Source organism: Cryptosporidium andersoni, assembly GCF_001865355.1.
Source record: "Cryptosporidium andersoni isolate 30847 chromosome Unknown contig_16, whole genome shotgun sequence".
Taxonomy (NCBI): Eukaryota; Apicomplexa; class Conoidasida; order Eucoccidiorida; family Cryptosporidiidae; genus Cryptosporidium; species Cryptosporidium andersoni.
In genome coordinates this window covers 25,789-45,168 of record NW_027122831.1, presented here as the reverse complement: position 1 = coordinate 45,168, position 19,380 = coordinate 25,789, and the positions used below count along the sequence as shown (strand labels likewise).

Here is a 19,380-nt window from a genome sequence, read left to right as displayed (position 1 = left end):
TCCTTGATATAGCTAATTCTATAGCTATTTATCTTTACCAGAACTGAGTCCTAGCTTGAATCCACTATGATGAAATACTCCCAATGTACTTAATGAATTTAGAATATAACTGAAAGAAGTTCGCGATATATCTCTGTTATTTCACATTATAATTATTATAATGTTAGAATTTCATTGTATTTCATGATATCTTGTATATATTCCCGTATTTTTATCTCGGAAAATCCTTTAGTTTTAATGTAAAGTTATATTGATTCCGAAAAGCGCGTTATTAGCCCTTTTTATTTGTGTAAAAGTCTGCAAATTAATAAAAAAGAAGTCAGTATGTTGTCTTAAATGGAAGACCTGTACAAAGATCATATTTCATCATTATATCTTATTTGCCCAACTATTCCTCCTCGTTTATTATATCCTGATCAATGGTGGGAAGTTATTCAAAGACTCTGTGGATTGTGTCACACAATACCCTACATACCAACTGAAATCCAAAATTCAACTCTAAATCAACTAGAATATTTATTACTGCAATTTATGCAATCAAATCCTTCAATTTTGGCAATTAGATGGATTATGAATACTTACACGCTAATACATAAGTACAATCCTATGTCAATTGGACAACTTACAATTGAAATGATGAATTTATTATTTAAATATACTGAAACTGACTCATCAACTGTAGGAATGGGTATTAACAAAGCATATAACTTATATGAATCTGATACAAATAATGGTCCTGATACATCATATCTCTTAGATATATCTAGCACACAATCTGAACCTTTGTTGCCAAGTAATATTGTAATTGTGCTTTATATTTTGCAATACCTCTTTCATATGGAATTACTTGAAACACGCTCTTGCATACCTGGATTTATTAAGTGTCTACCTTGTTTAATTTGTCATGTGGATCAAAGTCTCAGAGATGCAACTTACGAATGCCTGACAACTGTTATATCTGTTGGAATACCAGGATTCTCCTTAGCTGATTCAATTCTTAGTTTAACAATTGAGAATTTAGAAAAATTAGTAGAATGTGATGATATTACAAATATGGAAAGGAATTTAGAATGTTTTTTACAAATTTTATGGCAATACCCAAAACTTGCTGAGCAAAAGCAATTAGAAATTCTACAATGTGTCATCGACATTTGCTGTACAATATATAATGATAATATATATCTAATAAATTATATGAATATTATTAAATCTACAATTGAGTTATGTGCGTGTTGTACAGTTCTGGCCAATTCTCCAGATTCAAATAAAGATATTATATATTCTATAAATTCACTAATTGAAATTTGTAACAATTCTGTATTTATTTCTGGTTATGGATCATTACCCGTGTCAGGTGAATGCTTTAGGATAGTATTTACTGGATCTGTATGTCGTACTTTAGAAATTTATTTGGAAAAATTTAATGTTAGTTATAAGGATTTATTTAAACTTTGGGATATATTTATATTATTAATTCAGAAATATTATATACAAAAACATATCACCCAAAATATCAATTGGCTATCAAACTGTCATTGGGTATATCTTCATACCTATATAATGAAGAAATTACTAAAATGTATAATATCTTCACTAATTATTTCAATAAAGAAGCAAGATTCTCATAAAAGTAATGTTGATCCATATTTATGGAATAAAGGGCAAATTTTTGAGTATATTCAAGGTTTATTACAACCTCTAATAAATATTTGTCCAAGAATAGCTATAGAATGCATTGAATCCTTAGTTATGGATGATGTTCTTTTTTGGACTGCTGATAATGAAGTTTTATTAGCGTTAATTAAATGGATTATTCGAATTACATCAATTGAGAATTCTGAAACATCAGTAACCACTTTGATAGTTGGAAGAAATATTGGTATTTTAATTTCAAATGCGAAACCAATAAACTTTTGGACTGAATTTATTTTTGAAAAGATATTGCAAATACACACACTTCAGAACTCTAAATTTTCATTTGATGAAGTGAAAGAAATATTCCTTCATGACACACTGATTCTGATGGGCATTTCGAATAATACAAAATGCTATGTACTTTGCCTTAATATTATTTCATATTTAGAAAGAATTATTGAGAATCTGACTTCCAAGAGGTTTTGTACAGATGCTGATGCTTTAGAGTATTATGGAATAGATGAGATGGTGATTTGGATTAATATTTTTGCTTTGCTTGATATTTGCCTATCAAATATCTTTAAATTTTTTGAAGAAGGGATGATTGAGGAAGAAATAAGAGATTCTGTCATAGATAACATTACAAACTCTTTTAGTTTGAAAACTCATATACTAAGTGTTATACCAATATTGCAAGAAATATTTTCATCTGGAGCTATTGAAGTACTGAAAACTAGTATTCAATCACTAAATGAGTCAACCTTGACATTAAAAAATAGAAAATTTGATGATTATAACTCTTGGTTTAATGAGAATGATGAAAATCCAACACTAATTTTGTTTTTAAGTATCAAGAATACCCTTTGTTCAATTTCATTTTCATTAAATTATTTAATGTCATTAAGAAAATTTACTGAGTTTCTTTTATTGCAAAGACTCTGTAATGATGATGTATTGAGTATTGATATAAATAAGCTCAAAAATATTTTAATTGAATATTCTTCATTAGTCTTTAAAGAAATATTACCTCTCATTCCACTATCATGGAGTTTAAGATTTCCAAATTTTGATTCAAATTCATTTGAAGTACCTTTTTTCCAATCACAGGAGCACTTTCTTTTTCCATATATCGGGCAACAAAACTGTATATCACATAATATTCATATTTCAACTTTAATAGCAAACATGAAGATGTTGGTATACTCTCAAGTTTATGAATATATGCAAAGCAAGAAAAAAGATCAAGATAAATCAGTATTAAATTTAATTAGATCACCTCTAGTTATAGAAAATTTGATGCAAGATCTAATTCATAGTTCAATAACACATATAGAACTAGAAGTTCCTCATAGCATGCTTCCTGGAATAAAAAAATCTGATCTTGAAAATTTGGAATTCAATTTTATTGGGGAGATGTTCTACTTTTCCGATAGACATTTTGAATGGTCTGAGGTTAGTTTGGAAATATTAAATCTACGAATGGTTGAATGTATGAAAAAAGAATTCGAAAATAGTAATGTACTTAAAAGAGAACATAAGGATATAGAAATTAAATGGCGTTATAAAGCTTCCAAATTGCTTTCATATATTATTTTATATAAGGCTGGAAATAAACTTATAGATGAAGCTCTTGAAATAAATAAACTACTGACAAAAAATCTGTTTAAAAAAACTATCTCTCACCATGTTTACTGGAATCAAATACTACTTGAATCTGAATATTCAAATTTATCATCAAAGTTAAAACTATTTTCTATATTTGAGGATACTGATGATGTATCTATATCATTCTTAATAGCTGCAAAAAAGTGTACTGATCCAGTCAAAGATATTTCCATTTTACCTATTTTATCTATTCTATGGGTCTATAGAAATATTATTGAAGAATTTACTATAGTAGATATAAATGATGAAATTAATTATATCCCTTTGATATTTCAAATGTTTACTTACTTGCTTAGATACCTTTTTGGTTTAAAGGATAAAGATAAAGATGAAGAAGTAACTACATCAAATAAATTCAAACCTCCAAGAATTAAATCTTGTTTTATTAGATGCCTTTGTATTCACCTGATATGTAAATTAGTTGAGCTTTTGAAAAGATCTAATGGAAAGTATACATGTGTTAATGTTCAGTCGAAATTAAACAATCTTATAGCTTGGTCCAATTATGTTACTTTACAAATGAACAAGTCAATTGATGAAAGTGATACATTGTTAGATATTTATCTTTTATTTGGGCTTCTGAAGTCCAAAGTATCCTATGATAATGAAATATACCATCTTTCAAATGTATTTTTGAAGGATCACTTTACACGTGTGGTCTCTGATAAGCATCGTGCAATATTACTATGTACCATGGCTAATATTCCTATTTCTAACAATTCAGTCTTTGAAAAATTTCTAGTTTCACCTACTTTGGAAAAAAATAACTTGGAATTTTCACCTTATGTAAAATTAGACAAGGAATTTTTAAACTTGCTTGGTGAGTACCTTTGTATTAGCCACAACACTAGCATGAAAAATTCTGTAGCTATATATGTATTTAAAAATATCTCAGTATTTTTAGAAAACCAACTCAAAACGTTATTTGATTCATATCTTGATATGAATTTTTATTATTGCAACTTGATTATTTGCTCAAGTTTGTCAATAATACTTCTATCAAGAATTCATGAAATAATTCAGATTGGTGACTTAAACTACTTTTATATACCTACAAATTGTCTTTGGATATATTCAAAAAAGGTCAGAAGACTAATAATTCAATTATGGAGATTTTATCTTCACTATGGTAAAAGTGTATTTTTCTATACATTTAAACTAGAGCAACACAGCTCATTTGGAATATCCAATCTAATCTGCAAGCTTCCATCGTTTGTTCTTCTGTCATTTATTATTTTAAACAGCTTCTACTTTATAAATAGTTTGGAAATATTATTGGATTTTTCAGAAGGGGAACTTTGTATATTATATAATTGCGCATCGGATATGATCTATGCTATTATAAACTGGCTTATAAAGTCCAGAATTAAATCTGAAAAAAGTTTGGTTGTACTCAAATCGTGCATTAAATTGCTAGATAATAAATTTTGCAGAAGTTTAATAGGTAATCTAATAAGTATTATGCTAATAGATTGCAGTTTTATATCCAAGCAAAATACAGATGCAATGTCTAATCTATACATGGGGCCTAGAAACTTTACATTATTTGAAAAACTTTTAAATATAAATTCAAATAGTTGCAATTTTATTTTTCCAATATATATTCAATTTATGAGTTTTAATATGAAAATTAATACTTTCATTAGTTGTAAAAGCCTCAAAGAATATATATTTAGCCAAATACTAACAGTATTATATGAAGGCCTAGATAATTTGCAGACTTCTGAAAAAAGTAAGAACAAGAAACTTCATATTCTCAAAGTTATCCCAGATAATGAGAAATTTGATCTACATTATAGCGAAGATCTCAACCTATTGACTTTTTCAAGGCTCTCCTACTTTATAAACAATTACAAGCCCTGCAAAAAATCAATGTATGATATATGTCCACTTACTAAAGTACTCCAAAACTATTATAAGATATTTGGATATATATATCATTACTTAAATTCTCACAATATACAAAGTATGATTATGGATAGTTTAATTAATGAGATTTGTGTTGATCAATATGATCAGAAATATATAATACAGAATTCTCAATGGCTCAAATATAAGAGAGTAATATTTAATACAATATTAAAAATATTTCCATATCAAGATAATAAAACTAAGGAATTAGTGTTTCTCACACTACTAAGCAGTATCCAAAATGTTGCAAATTTGACTGATCAATACAAAAACTTATTTCATGTATACTTTCTCATATATGGAACTCAATTGTTTATTGATTTAATAAAAATTGAACTTGTATCTAGTGATATATATACTTCAATAATATTTTGCAATGCAGAAAATTTACTTAATCAAATCTTCACTTTTTTCTCATTTTTAATAAAATTCTTTAAGAGTTTCTTGGTTAATCACTTGGGCTATCGTTTTGCAGAATTAAAACTTGAAATAATCAAATGTATATGTAAGTATGGAGCACTCATTGGGTTACTCAAGACGAAATTAAAAGTTAATGAAGTTGATTTATTTAAGGAAATTGATAAAGAATTTTTTAATGAAAGTATTTTGGATTTATGTATAGGGAATTTGATATGGAATTGCTCAAATGCAAGCAGCTACAAATCATCATTTGCAAAGGACCAAATCTTATATAGCATGTACCTTGATCATTTGAGATTTATACCTTCTATTATATTTGTTTGGTTGAATTGTAATTTTTCTAATTGTTGGATCCAAAAATTACACAAATTAATTATACTTTGCAATGATATATTGCATGCATGCAATCCAAATAGTCATTTGTTCGCATACATGCATATATTTTGCATGGAATCATTGGAAATGGTTAGTATACTAAAGAGTCAGAATTTTAGTATTTTAAGAAAGACTATACAAAATTCTGAAATAACACAGTTTCAAAATCATTTGAACTCAATCTGGCTGTCTGTAGTTCACTTAGCTACACAACTTCTGTGTTGTAATTTTAATGTACAGATTCTAACTAGTTTAAGAGAAGTAACTATGTATCAAAGACTCTATAAATATATAGTGGAAGTTTTATATACTCAAATAAATGAGAATATTGAACTAGACAATAATACTGAAAAAATCATTTTGCACTTTTTTAAGCTAACGACAGAAACATATTTAAGAATGCACACAAGCCCATATATAGTACCTGCAAGTAATAAAACCACTTTAAATATTGAAGATGATTTTCTGAAATTATGGAGAACTATTATTAGGTGTTTTTGCACAATTCCTTGCTGCTTTGAATCTTGTTTTAGCATTTTTGATGAGCTTCATAAATTGTCAATAAATGCCATTATACCTATAAATAAATATGATGAGTTTTTATATAGGCATATAAAGCTAGTAATAAACTTATATATGGAAACACTGCAAGTTGTATTGGGGTATTACAATATTTCAGATACCAAAGATACCTATAGTTCTTGCTGTGTAAAAGACCGCAAAGTAGCACCAAATATAATAAATAAGTTTTTGAAAACTATTTTTCAATCTATAAAAGTTATGCTTTTTGCTCCATTATATGTTGATAAAAGATATGAAAAGATATTGAAAGAATTTATGAGTTCTAAAAATTTAGTGTTCCCAAATTTTGAAATCCTCATGAATTACCAATACTTGCTGCAAAAGGAGATTTTAATACTTTTAAATTGCTTATCAGTGAATGAAAAATGTTTTATATACCTTATAGATTATATCATTCCATTTTTAATACCAATTGGTTTTTGTTATGGCATTGAATCTCCTACCAACAGTAAGCTAGTTATCTATCCAAATATTGAGTTAGTATGGGAAATAGTAGATAATCTATTTTCTACTTATGAGCATTATCAAGAAAAAGATCAACAAAGTTACTCAGATAGCTTTATATTACTAACTCAATACTTATTGAAATTGTCAAATATGTGTATTAAAAACGAAATAAGTCCTGTAATTATACCCTCCGCAATATCTTTATTATGGTTTCAATTGCAACATAAATCAAAAAGAAATGAAATCAGTGAATTGCTTGGGAATATGGGAATTGATGCAACTATTGAACAGTTATGGTGGCCAAAATCTGGTACACTATGCTTCCCAAATCATGACCAGCTTTCAATTCTTGAGTTATGTAATTCAATTCCAATAATTCAAACAGTAGAGGTAATGAAGACTAGACTGGATAGAATTATAGAAAAATACAGCAGATTTTTTTTATTGCAATCTTCACTAGTTTAGTGATAAATTCAGAATTTTCAAACTAAAATTTTATGTAAAATTTGGAACTAGTATAAATTTATAAATAATAAATTTTAGGAAATTTAAATTTTCAAATAATAACCGGCTATTAAATATTATTAATAAAGTATTCTGTTGAAATATTTACTAACATTAATAAATTACATAAAAGTTAATTTACTATTTAGTTTTAATTCTTGGGCATACATTCATTGCCTGCAATTCTTGGAATAATAACTTACACGCATAAGGTAGTCTTATGATAGATATATCATCTGAATTTCTACAATAATGACAATAGTTATTATACCCAAAGAGTCCACATTTATTACAGACATATGTCTCAAATACATCTGAATTCAGCATCAAACGTTCTATCAACAAATTACTGGCACCATATGCAACTAAGCAATCTCTTTCCATTTCACCTAAGCGTAGACCACCATCTTTGGATCTTCCCTCAGTCGGTTGTCTAGTTAATATTTGTCTTGGACCCCTTCCTCTAGCATGCATCTTATCTAAAACCATATGTCTTAGCTTTTGATAGAATATTGGGCCAACAAAGATATATGTCTCTATAGCTTCTCCAGTAATACCAGATGTTAAATACTCTTTTCCAGAATAATGGAAACCATTTTGCATAAGACACTTTGCTGCATCCTCTACTGGAGTTCCACCAAAAGCAGTTCCATATCTATAATTACCATCAAGTACACTTGCTTTACTTGAAATTAGCTCCATTAACTTTCCTACAGTCATTCTAGAAGGGAATCCATGAGGGTTCATAATAAGATCAGGGCACCAACCAGATTCAGAAAATGGAAAATCTTCCTGAGAAACAATTAGACCGACAACACCTTTTTGTCCATGACGTGAGCTAAATTTATCACCTAGTTCTGGAAACCTTGTTTGTCTTGTAATAATTTTATAAATATGACTGCCTTCAGAGTTTTCTGTTAATAATACACGATCTATATAAGATGGTGCTATTCCCTTATATTTGATAGGCGTTAATCTATATTCAGATAAATTGACTTGTGATGGGTCACCAACATATTCTCGTGTATTTATAGGGGAAACTTTATTCACAATAATATCATCTTCAGCAACCATCTCACCTACACGGCATATTCCATCTTCTTCCAATACATTCCAGTTTGAGTTATATACTTTAGCGGAACTACTATCCAAAAGCTTATTTGGCCCTATAACACGTTCAGCTAATCCATTAGGGAGCTTTTGTAGTTCTACAGTTTGTCTCTTAATCACAAAACATCTTGCAAATCCACGATCAATTGAAGCCTTGTTCATTATAATGGCATCTTCTATATCATAACCAGTGTAACTCATAATAGCTACAGAGGAGTTTTGACCTGCTGGTAGCTGTTCAAAGTTTATCATTTCAATTGTCCTAGTTTTACAAAGAGGTTTTTGAGGATAGACTAGTAGGTATAATATTGAATCACATCGTAAAAATTGATTAAGTCCTACTACTCCCATAACTTGTTTTCCCATAGCACACTGATAGGTGTTTCTAGGACTCTGATTATGATTCGGATATGGAATCAAGCCACTTACAACTCCGAGAATTGCCAAAGGATCTATTTCTACATGTGTCGTTTCTTCTGTTATATTCTCCTCTTTCAAAGCAATTAGTAAATTATTTTCCTCATTAACATCAATCCACTCTAGTATACCTTTATTAATAAGGTCATTAAAGGTTATTTGCTTATTTTCTAGGTTTTCTATATGTTCCTTTTGAATTCTTTGTTTCCCGTTGTCAACTATTATAAGTGGTCTACAAAGACGGCCTCCATCAGTTGCTATTTGCACTGAATATTGTGAATGATTACAGAAAATTGATACAAATTGGCTAATGTAGCCTTTTCTTCTAAGGTCTCTAAGATTACTTGCTAAAATTTCTGGATTATAATGAATACCTAGCAATGCACCATTGATAAATATAAAATAAGCATTTCCGCTTAAGTTATTATGTTCCCGAAGACTTGTATTACCATCTTGAGAGTGTTGCTTCCATTCAAACCATGATGCAGATGCAATATCTTGCACTCCAAGACTAAAAAGTAATCCAATCAAATATTGTGGATTATGATCAGTTGTAATATGTGTTGTTAAAGCCAAATTTTTAACTAAGCCACAAGATTCACCTTCTGGTGTATCACATGGACATAAAATACCCCATTGAGAAGGTTGTAGAGCACGTGGCCCACTTACTTTGCGAGCCTTCTCAAATTGAGAATCAACGCGAGTCATAATACCTAGAGCTGCAATATATGAATAACGTGACAAAACCTGTGTCATACCACTTCTCTCCATTCTAAAACGCTTAATAGACCAGTTTCCGGTACTAAGTGCAGTTTGCATTCCACGCGTGATTATATCAGTTGGGAGATTACGGAAGCAATCTGGGTAGTTTGAATTTGTATCCTCCTTTCCAGAAGCTACTTTTGAGGAATTATCTTTTGTCTGGAAGTATCTCACAAGAGTTTGATCAATTTGTTTCTTTGTTAATGATGCAAATCTCTTAAATAAATCTTCAAATAGGATAGAGATAAGTTGTCCAGCTAATTCTATACGTTTATTTCCATAATAATCCTTATCATCTAGTAAACTTTGATTTTCAGAGGCATCAATAACACGTCTTGCCATAAGGCATAGAATAAGAGCTTTTGGACGTAAATCACCATAAATAGTACCAACATGAGATAAAACGACTCGGTTTAGTGTCTCTAATACGTCTTCAATTCCATTAACTTGACGAACTAGTGTATTATCAGCATTGCTTGTATTCATCCGGTCTAATGCTTCTTCGGATCTATTTTGCTCAGTATAAGTTGGATTATGCCTATTAGGACGTCCTCCAGTAAAACCAAACGACATGCGCACTTTTGATTTCATCCGCTTTGACATAAACTGTAATGCCTGTCTCTGCGTTATAATTTTTTCTATATGAATATCTTGCAAAGAAGTGATAATACCTTCATAGTGGTAGCTTTTATTACCAATTACTTGAAATATTTCCTGTTCTGTCTCTATTCCCATTGCTTTTAGTACAATACATAAAGGTATATCATCTGTGAAAGAATTGTGTCGTAAATATAACTTGCCATTTTTGTAGACAACCAAAGTGCGACTTTTACTTTCAGCAGTTGTCGAAGTTACAGTAGCACAATAATTATGCTTATTATCTAATTCCACAATGATACGATTTTTACTCAATTGCTCTTGCATCAAAATAACCTTTTCAGTACCTTTAACTACAAAGTACCCACCGGGGTCATGAGGGCATTCTGACAAGTTTATCATCTCTAAAGGTGTTTTTCCATGTAGTATACATACTTTAGAGCGCAGCATGACTGGAATACGCCCTATTTCAACATTCTTCTTCCTTACCACATTATTGCCCCTAACATAGTCAACATCCACATAAATAGGAGCAGCATATGTTATATCTCTCATCCTACACATCATTGGAGTTAAATCAATAGTTACCATATTTTCTTCTAGTTTAGGCATACCTACTCGTGCATCCAAGAACTCTATAAAGAAGGATGGATCAACATCACTTTTAATAAATCGATTAGAATGAGCTCGGATTATATTTCTAATATCCACAGTGACGAAATAATTATATGATTCAATATGGTGCTTCACTAAGCCTTCTGTCTTTAAAAAGTGGGGCAAAATTCTCCACTTTTCTATGAGGCTATCTACAGGCTTTAATAAATGATCTAATTCCGTTTCTTCCTTATTAAATCGTGACTTCATTACCTTAGTCTTACTTTTAAGGGATGTCTCGGTCTCCATCTCTTTGTATTTCATACTCTAGCTATTATTCAATTAAATTTATCATATTTTCCTTCAGAATACAAATAATTAAGGTAATTATCCTAAAACTACTCTTTTGAAGTTTCTATCACAATTATTTCGGTAATATCTAATTACTTTTTCCCAAGTAATCAAGCAAGGAGTCAAATTACGATTATACCGCCAACAATTTTTTCTCTACTGTAACGATACCTTAAATTATATTTCTATGAACAGCCCCATAGTAGAATCTATTGAAAATCCAATGACTGCATATTTTATTCCAATGTCATTTCACTATAAATTAGCACAGTACTATATACTTTTAAGATATCAAAGATTTATTTATATAAAAAGGAGTGAGATCTTGCAATTTCGAAAAAGCATTCATATCATTCTTAGTTATATATATGAAATACTCTAAAAAGATACTATATTATGAGCTTTACTGACCTTTATATTATATTTTAGCTTGATTTAAATATGGCAAACTTCTTAATATAACTGCCTTTATTAGTTAGCTAGCTTAATACTATTAGTACTTAGGAATCATGTTAAAGTTATTGCTGAAACACCTTTCAAAGTAATATGTTAAATAGTTATAGTTATATTTAGAGTCTAAGATAACAAGTACTACAAAAAAAATGTCAAATATAATTCTGAGTTGATCACGTCACAATTTGATATCTCGTGTATCAGAAAATAGAGGAATATATAATAGGTATTTATGATGCTCAAAAGTTATATTCTTATTGACCTATAAAAGTTATTATGAAATAAGATATATTTAAATTATTTATTGCCTTAAAATCCAGTTTTCTGTCACTTTATTTTCAAATTTATATATGGGATATCCAATATTTACAGTTTGTACTTCTTAATGTCTATATCTAAGGTTCCTAACGACATCTCTAAAATATCAAATAGAGAGATAGTCGTTTGTAATTAATATATTTAAGCTTCTCATTTATATATATATACTAGATTTATAATATATATTGAGAATATCTGGTGACTAATTAAAAAAATTACAATATTTTGCGCTAAAAATACTTTACAAATAAGAAAAATCTAACATTTTTCTACTAAAATATTCACATCCACATTCAATTTAATGTAAAAGAAATAGTCAGAGAATAATGTCTACTATAGGAGATCTAGATCTTGATGAAAATCGGTATTCAAGACAGTTAATGCTATGGGGTCCACTAAGTCAATTCTATCTTAAGAATGCATCTGTGTGTATATTGGGTTCCTGCGTAGTAGCTATAGAAGTATTGATCTCTTTAGCATTTAATGGTATTGGAAATATAACTATAGTTGATGATTCAAAAATAGAACAAGATGATATTGGAAAGAGTTCAATATTATATAACAAAGCCTTTATAAATGAGTATTGTGTAAAGGTTTATGTAACTGAAATATCCAAGGCTAATGTAGATACGACATTAAATTTTATTATTCAATCCCCAGAAAGATTTTTACTTGAACTATGTGAAGATTCAAATAGACGTGATTTCTATAATGTAATTGTTCTGTGTAATATACCACAGCATATAAGCTCTATATTATTTGAATACTTAAGGAATACTAAAAAAGACTACTTTATTATTGTATTAACATCTGTTGGATTTGTCGGAATGGTGAGAATCTTTATGAATGGTATACATCTGTCATTTGATAGTGATTTGAGTAGGCAATTAAGTATAAGATTAAAAGGGTTACAACTACATCAACCACTAGATGAGTTAGTTAATTTATCTAACGAAATTGAAATATCTGATTTAGATAATCTAACACACAAACACATTCCTTTTCCTATAATTTTGATGAAAGCTAAACAAATTTATGAAGGAATATATACTAGCATATATGAAGAGAATTCAAGTCAAATTTTGAAGCAAATTATTGAAAATAAACTTTGTAGATTTTCTAATGAGATTAACTTTCAAGAAGCAATACAAAATATCAACTTACTATTTTCAAGTGATACATCTGCATTATATGATGAACTAAATAATATATTATTAGAATCTAACAAGAATGTCACTTTTTCATACAATAGAAAGCTATCACTTATTCTCCATGCCATTAATCTGTTCTATAAAGAGTATAAACGATATCCAGTATGTGAAAAGTTACCAGATATGACAAGCTGCACCTCGTTATATTTGAAACTACAATCAATATATAGGGATCAATTTGCTAAAGATATAGATATAATCTATACACTATTATGTACAAAATATCAGGATATTAATCAAATCACGAAGTATGAGATAAAAGATTTATGTGATTATCTTTATACTTTTGTACCTGTTAAATATAATAATATATATCTATCATGTGACTCTAACTTCAATACTCTTACATTTAAAAATGAATTAATGGAATATGATTCTGTAGAAAATTACAAAAATCAGTCATTATTAGCATATTACCTTATTTTAGAATCTAGAGAACTATTTAATCAAAAATATGGAAGGTATCCAAAAAACTCTACAGAAGATTTAAATGAAGTAATTAATATTATTGTAGCATATCTAGATAAAATAAATTTGAATATAGATATATTTTGCCCTAATAAGGATCTGATTAAACAAGTGTAAGTTGAATTCAAAATCTTCTTTAAGATCATCACGAATTTATTTATATTAGAATTGGATTCGGAACCAGTCAAATCCAGACAACAGCTTGTTTTATTGGGGCAATAGCATCTCAAGAAATTATTAAGATTATAACCAATAAATTTGTTCCTTTAAATAACACATTAATTTGGAGGTAAGTTTATGTAAATACTAACTTCTTATCGCAAACTTAGTATTTTACATTTTAAAGGCGATACTTCATATATAATTTCATTATTAACATATATATATACATTCTTCAGTGGAATATCATGTAAATGCTCAGCATTCAAACTTTGACTCTGGTGTACAGATAATCATGTTATAAATTAATTTTTAATACCTAAAGTCTCTCCAGACTGGTTTAAATTAGTGTGCGTAATGTAAGAAACCCATTGTTCTCTACTAATTATGGGAATTACATTATTGTTAGAATCAATATCAGAAATAGTCGTTTCTGTTTCAGAATAATCCGATTGAATAGCATTAAGAATACCCTTCTTGATATCAATGTCATGAATTATTCCTGGGGTAAATGAAAGAACCCTATTTAAGCTAAATTCATCTCCTGTATGTCTTTGAACAAACCCCATAGTACAATTACAAAGAGAACTTTCCATTAAGTGAGGACAAGACCTCGGATTCATATGTGAAGGAGTAGAAATTAAAGGTCTAGTTCGTTTAGTGATAGAATTAACAGTACATTGATCATTTCTTGGGCATGGGGTCCAAGAAGACCACTCACCCACAGAACACTTTACAGGACAGTCTATTGCAACCACATTTCTGTCCCCTGAAACCCATCCTAAAGCATGATACATACATCCTACCTCTCCAATTACGAGAAGGCATGTTTCAATTCCTGCTGTACCCTGAAAAGACCAATAAGTACACCCTTCAGTTTCATTACAAAGTCCTAAGCATTCATGCCATGTACTGACATACTTCCTTATCGTCCCACCCCCTTTATTCATCTCTACTTTACATCCCCAACCTAATCCAACTACATGATAATTTGGACAGTTACTAGGACATTCAGGACTCCCTTTACACATTGCTACTTCAATAAGTCGTTGACATACTTCAGATTTATATTTTGGAGATTTAGTTACATGTCTAACTCTATGAGTAATCCCTGCACAATATGAATTACACTTTGACCAAGCACTCCAACTACCAACTTCACAGGTTGTTGCACAACCTCCTACTTCCACTGAGGTGGATACTCCAGATATATAATTTCCATCTGGATATTTACATAACTTGTCACCATTCTTTAAAAAACACGTCTTTGTTTCTGTATCATAGCTCCATTGTTTGCACTTTATAAAAAAAAATACAACATAGTCTGAACATAATGAAGAGCACTCTTGCCAAGTCTTCGTTTTTTGTACTTTAATTGTATTTAATTTTAGGCAAAAAGCTCCTTTTGCATTTATTCCATACATAGGACACAAAGATTTGTCTACTTTTTGAGTTTCCAAATCAGGTATATCTAGAGGTATAGTTAAACTAAGGATATTTCCCCAGGTAATTCCATTATATGTGTGCTCACTTTTGTATTGATCTACATATATCTCTGCCTTAGTACAGAAAAGACCTAAAATTAAATTTATAATCAAAACAAAAATAAAAAAATATTTATCTCTTCTCAGGTCCATATAATTTGGAAGTGTGTGGATTTAATGAGTTATTCTTAATAAAGTGTTGGGTTAAGTATACCGTTACATTACCGGGTGACTCTGTCTAGTAATTACTTGAAGACCCAAACATTTAGGATCATTATATTCCACATTTATTTAAATTAATATCTGATTATGTTTAAGAAACTCAGCACTAAGTGTAATTATTTTAAATATTTAACTTTTAATTTTCAGGTTTATTTCAATAAATCTATTCTTGTTATATTTTACTATTATCCTTACCTTGTAATCAATATTATTATCACAAATAAAACAGCAATTAAATTCACAAATATATGCAGAATTTCCCTAGAGTATGTAAATAAATAATAACTCCTAAATTAGTTATATAAAACTAATTAAAAAAAGGTATCTTGATATCAATATTAAATAATATTTATTTGATGTACTAGCTCTACTTAAACATATATATAAGCTTTATAAGTCATTTCTAGTGTATATCATAATTTGGAGAAATTGGCACTACAATATTCCCATCAATTTGTTGTCGTTCATGTCCCGTTTCAAAGATAGAATGATTAGAATAAATTTCATCCATAATTTTATGAGCCTCACAATTGGGAATCATAGCTAAACTATTGCATTGTTTTACAACTAATTCTTGATAATGACTTTGGTTTTGTTCTTTTTCCTGTTCTTGATCACAAATGATCTTCTCGACATTTGAACTATTTAGTGTTTTCGAACATTTGTTAAGTAATATATCTAGAACCCAATTAGTCGAAGATTCAACTACTAAAGCATCTTGTGGGTCAAAATTAACACTATAATGGTAGCTGGTATCATTTACAATGGAATTTAAATCATCACTTATGTAATGAAGTGAACAGTTTTCTGCCTTATCTATATAACTTATATCCATACAGTCAGTATTTGCATCTTTTACTTGATATTGATTATTCGCATTCTGCATTGTTATACTGTCATTTGTAGTATATAAATTTGAATAATCTACTTTGCAACAATTCCGTACATAGCTATTATCTAATGATGCTTCAATAAAGTTACTATTATATGAATTATTTTCATTAATTTGTGTATCACAAATTATATTCTCACTTTTTTGTTCCAATGTTCTTAAGACTTGTTCCATAACTCTCACAAGAGCTTGTTCAACATGGTTACCATACATTCCATAAGATATATTATCAGTCCCAATATTCAAGTGACCTTGTTCCTTATAATTGACCTCACTATTAATAATACATTGAGACTTTTTAAATGTTGCAACAAACTGATGTTTGGAGTTACAAAATAAAATATAATCTGACAGGACTAAACCGCCACTTCCATTTCCCGCATCACATGCAAGATTCTGTTGAATTTTATTACCGCCAAATCCCGATACTGAATCCTCGCCCCAGAAGTTAGATTCATGATCTGCATACTTCTGCTGTGGACAGAGAGTTGCACACAAATAATAATCTTCTGTTAAGAAACCATTTGCACACTTAAGAAAAGTTGGTGATAGAACTATTGAATCCGTTTCAACACAGTACTCATAAATTTTAACTCTACCCCTTAGCTTTCCAGAACTTTTCGATCTCTTTATGCATTTAATATTAGGGCATAAAACCCATGGCCTTGAAAGTTTTGTTTCATTTATTATAAATAAAAAATGTCTACCCTCATCCCTTCTCGTTTTACATTGTAATCTAGAAATCCCATCTCTATAGCTGTGGAAGAAGCACTTTATGACTACTGGACATGAACTTCCTGATCTCCTCATTGCAAGAGATCCTAGAGAATATTCCTTTAATATAAATATCATTTCTGGGGATTTTTTTAGTTCAGATAAATATAGTGATTGTATATTATTGGATAGTTCAGAGATGAAATCTACTATGTAAAAGTTTCTTTCATTTGGATTTAACTTTTTATTCCGCTTCTTAATACAATGAGAAACATTGTCCACTTTATAAAAAGCAAAATCTTGTATATTAGAGTATATATATTTTCCATATGAAGTACAACTTTTCATATATGAATTTGAGTAAACTTTAGATGAAGAGTAAAAATTCCCACTTTCCAAATCTACGTTTTGAGGTATACACGATTGAATTACTGAATATCTATCAGAACAAATAGATTGATTGCAATTAACTATTTGACTTCTAGATTCAGGAGTATAAACCGTATCACAATAACTGTAATGCCCCTTATTTGATAACCCAGATGAAAAGCCACTTGCAATATTTAATCCAGAATGATTATCTGACTTGTATTCTCTATTAGAATCACTCACCAACAAATATTCAGTGGAATTCCAATTACTGGCTAATGGATTAACTAATTCTGAAGTATTTCTAGAATCATTACTAATACAAGTAGTCAAGTCCTGTTTTAAGGATGGAAAGGGAACTTTAAGTGAAGATAGAGAATTTGCGAAAAATGGTTCATCATAATGTGTAGAACTTGGACTTGTATCAACTGAAGAGGATATAAATTCTGTACTTGGAGTTATTGGCTGTTGATTTATTGTTTCAGCCTTTATTGATTGCAAAGATCCAGAGTATACCATTGGAGTTAATGGGACACCAATATTACTTCCTATAGTTCTGCCAGAATTATTAAGTTCACTATCCCAATAATAGTACCCTACTTCTGTTAAATTTACGGAGTTCCAATTCTCATTGTGTATTAATGTATCTGTATTTGAGTAAAGATTAAATGAGGTTACTTTAGGAAACTTACTTTGTAATTTGAGTTTATCCATATATCCTACCATATCAAATATATAATATAATTATAAATAATTTCTTATTCTCATAAATAACCTGTAATTTAATGAAATTCTGTTACTATTAGTCTAAAAATTCTTGTCACCCTGATTACTCTAGTCAGTCAACCTATGTAGTAACTAAAGTGGTAATTCGACCCTAAAATAACTCAAGTATACTAAAAATTCTCACTCATTAAACCAGTTGATGCCATTTATTATTATTACAAACTATTCTATTAAATATAACTTTTAGGACGACATTAAGTAGCAACAAGATCCCCCCCCCTTCCTCTACATGCCTTAGCCTTTCTCCGCTATATATTTCAGCGGGATTAGGGTAGTCAGTAATCTCAAGTAAGTACTGGTGAACTTCAAAGTACTTTCAGTATATCAACATCTATTAAATATAAGGATACTACAGCTTTTATTTAAGAACTATTTTATTTTTAAACAACTTATAGAATTGTTATTTCCAATAGTATACTTATAACTCCTTAACTAGGTTGTATATACTTTTAGTATATGAATTTTAAAAATATTGGTATGATCATACCCTTACTTTATTTTAACAATTAAACTTCTATAATCTGTGTGAATATTTTTGTATGAGAAAAAAAAAGGAAAATAGGTCTCCAAAAGATATCAAGTTACATGGGAGTGACCGCCAGCGGTTATTGGAATTTGTATTTGTAGCTCCTGGTTCCTCACTTTAATACAAGAATGGGTATATCAATATATAAATAACGAGAGGATATACTATAGTTGTAAAATTAAGTATATAATAGGAGGAGTATGGGTGAAAAAGAATATTCTGAGTATGAAGATATCTTAACCAAAAGTAAAGAGCCCATGGAGGGTTCAAAAAGGAAAATATCTGAGGAAAGGAAGAGTGCACCAAGGGAAGATGAGAAAGATGATCAGGATTGTCAGAATGATGGGAATGATGGGAATGATGGAAATGATGGAAATGATGGAAATGGTGATGATGATGATGATGATG

The 19,380-nt window shown here is 29.5% G+C and overlaps 6 protein-coding genes across 6 annotated transcripts in view; 3 read left to right on the top strand and 3 right to left on the bottom strand.

Annotated features, from left to right (window-relative positions):
* Window positions 1–336: 336 nt before the first annotated feature.
* On the top strand, window positions 337–7,500 carry cand_020840 (uncharacterized protein; the record flags this gene model as incomplete). Its single annotated transcript, XM_067212314.1, has 1 exon — window positions 337–7,500. The coding sequence occupies one exon, from the start codon at window positions 337–339 to the stop codon at window positions 7,498–7,500; it is 7,164 nt and encodes a 2,387-aa protein (XP_067068948.1).
* A 180-nt stretch (window positions 7,501–7,680) lies between these two features.
* cand_020830 (DNA-directed RNA beta subunit family protein) lies at window positions 7,681–11,343 on the bottom strand (the record flags this gene model as incomplete). The annotated part of the gene is made up of 1 exon (XM_067212313.1): window positions 7,681–11,343. The coding sequence occupies one exon, from the start codon at window positions 11,341–11,343 to the stop codon at window positions 7,681–7,683; it is 3,663 nt and encodes a 1,220-aa protein (XP_067068947.1).
* A 1,124-nt stretch (window positions 11,344–12,467) lies between these two features.
* On the top strand, window positions 12,468–14,255 carry cand_020820 (THIF family protein; the record flags this gene model as incomplete). Its single annotated transcript, XM_067212312.1, has 3 exons — window positions 12,468–13,933; window positions 13,987–14,109; window positions 14,219–14,255. The coding sequence occupies 3 exons, from the start codon at window positions 12,468–12,470 to the stop codon at window positions 14,253–14,255; spliced, it is 1,626 nt and encodes a 541-aa protein (XP_067068946.1).
* Window positions 14,256–14,284: 29 nt separating this feature from the next.
* cand_020810 (uncharacterized protein) lies at window positions 14,285–15,616 on the bottom strand (the record flags this gene model as incomplete). Its single annotated transcript, XM_067212311.1, has 1 exon — window positions 14,285–15,616. One exon carries the CDS (start codon window positions 15,614–15,616, stop codon window positions 14,285–14,287), a length of 1,332 nt encoding a protein of 443 aa, XP_067068945.1.
* A 472-nt stretch (window positions 15,617–16,088) lies between these two features.
* Window positions 16,089–18,386, bottom strand: cand_020800 (uncharacterized protein; the record flags this gene model as incomplete). Its single annotated transcript, XM_067212310.1, has 1 exon — window positions 16,089–18,386. The coding sequence occupies one exon, from the start codon at window positions 18,384–18,386 to the stop codon at window positions 16,089–16,091; it is 2,298 nt and encodes a 765-aa protein (XP_067068944.1).
* Window positions 18,387–19,172: 786 nt separating this feature from the next.
* cand_020790 (uncharacterized protein) overlaps window positions 19,173–19,380 on the top strand; it is a gene marked incomplete at both ends in the record, with an annotated part of 1,368 nt that continues 1,160 nt past the window's right edge. Inside the window, one exon of the mRNA XM_067212309.1 lies at window positions 19,173–19,380. This exon is cut by the window's right edge and continues 1,160 nt beyond it. Within this exon, the coding sequence (XP_067068943.1) occupies window positions 19,173–19,380 (208 nt within the window).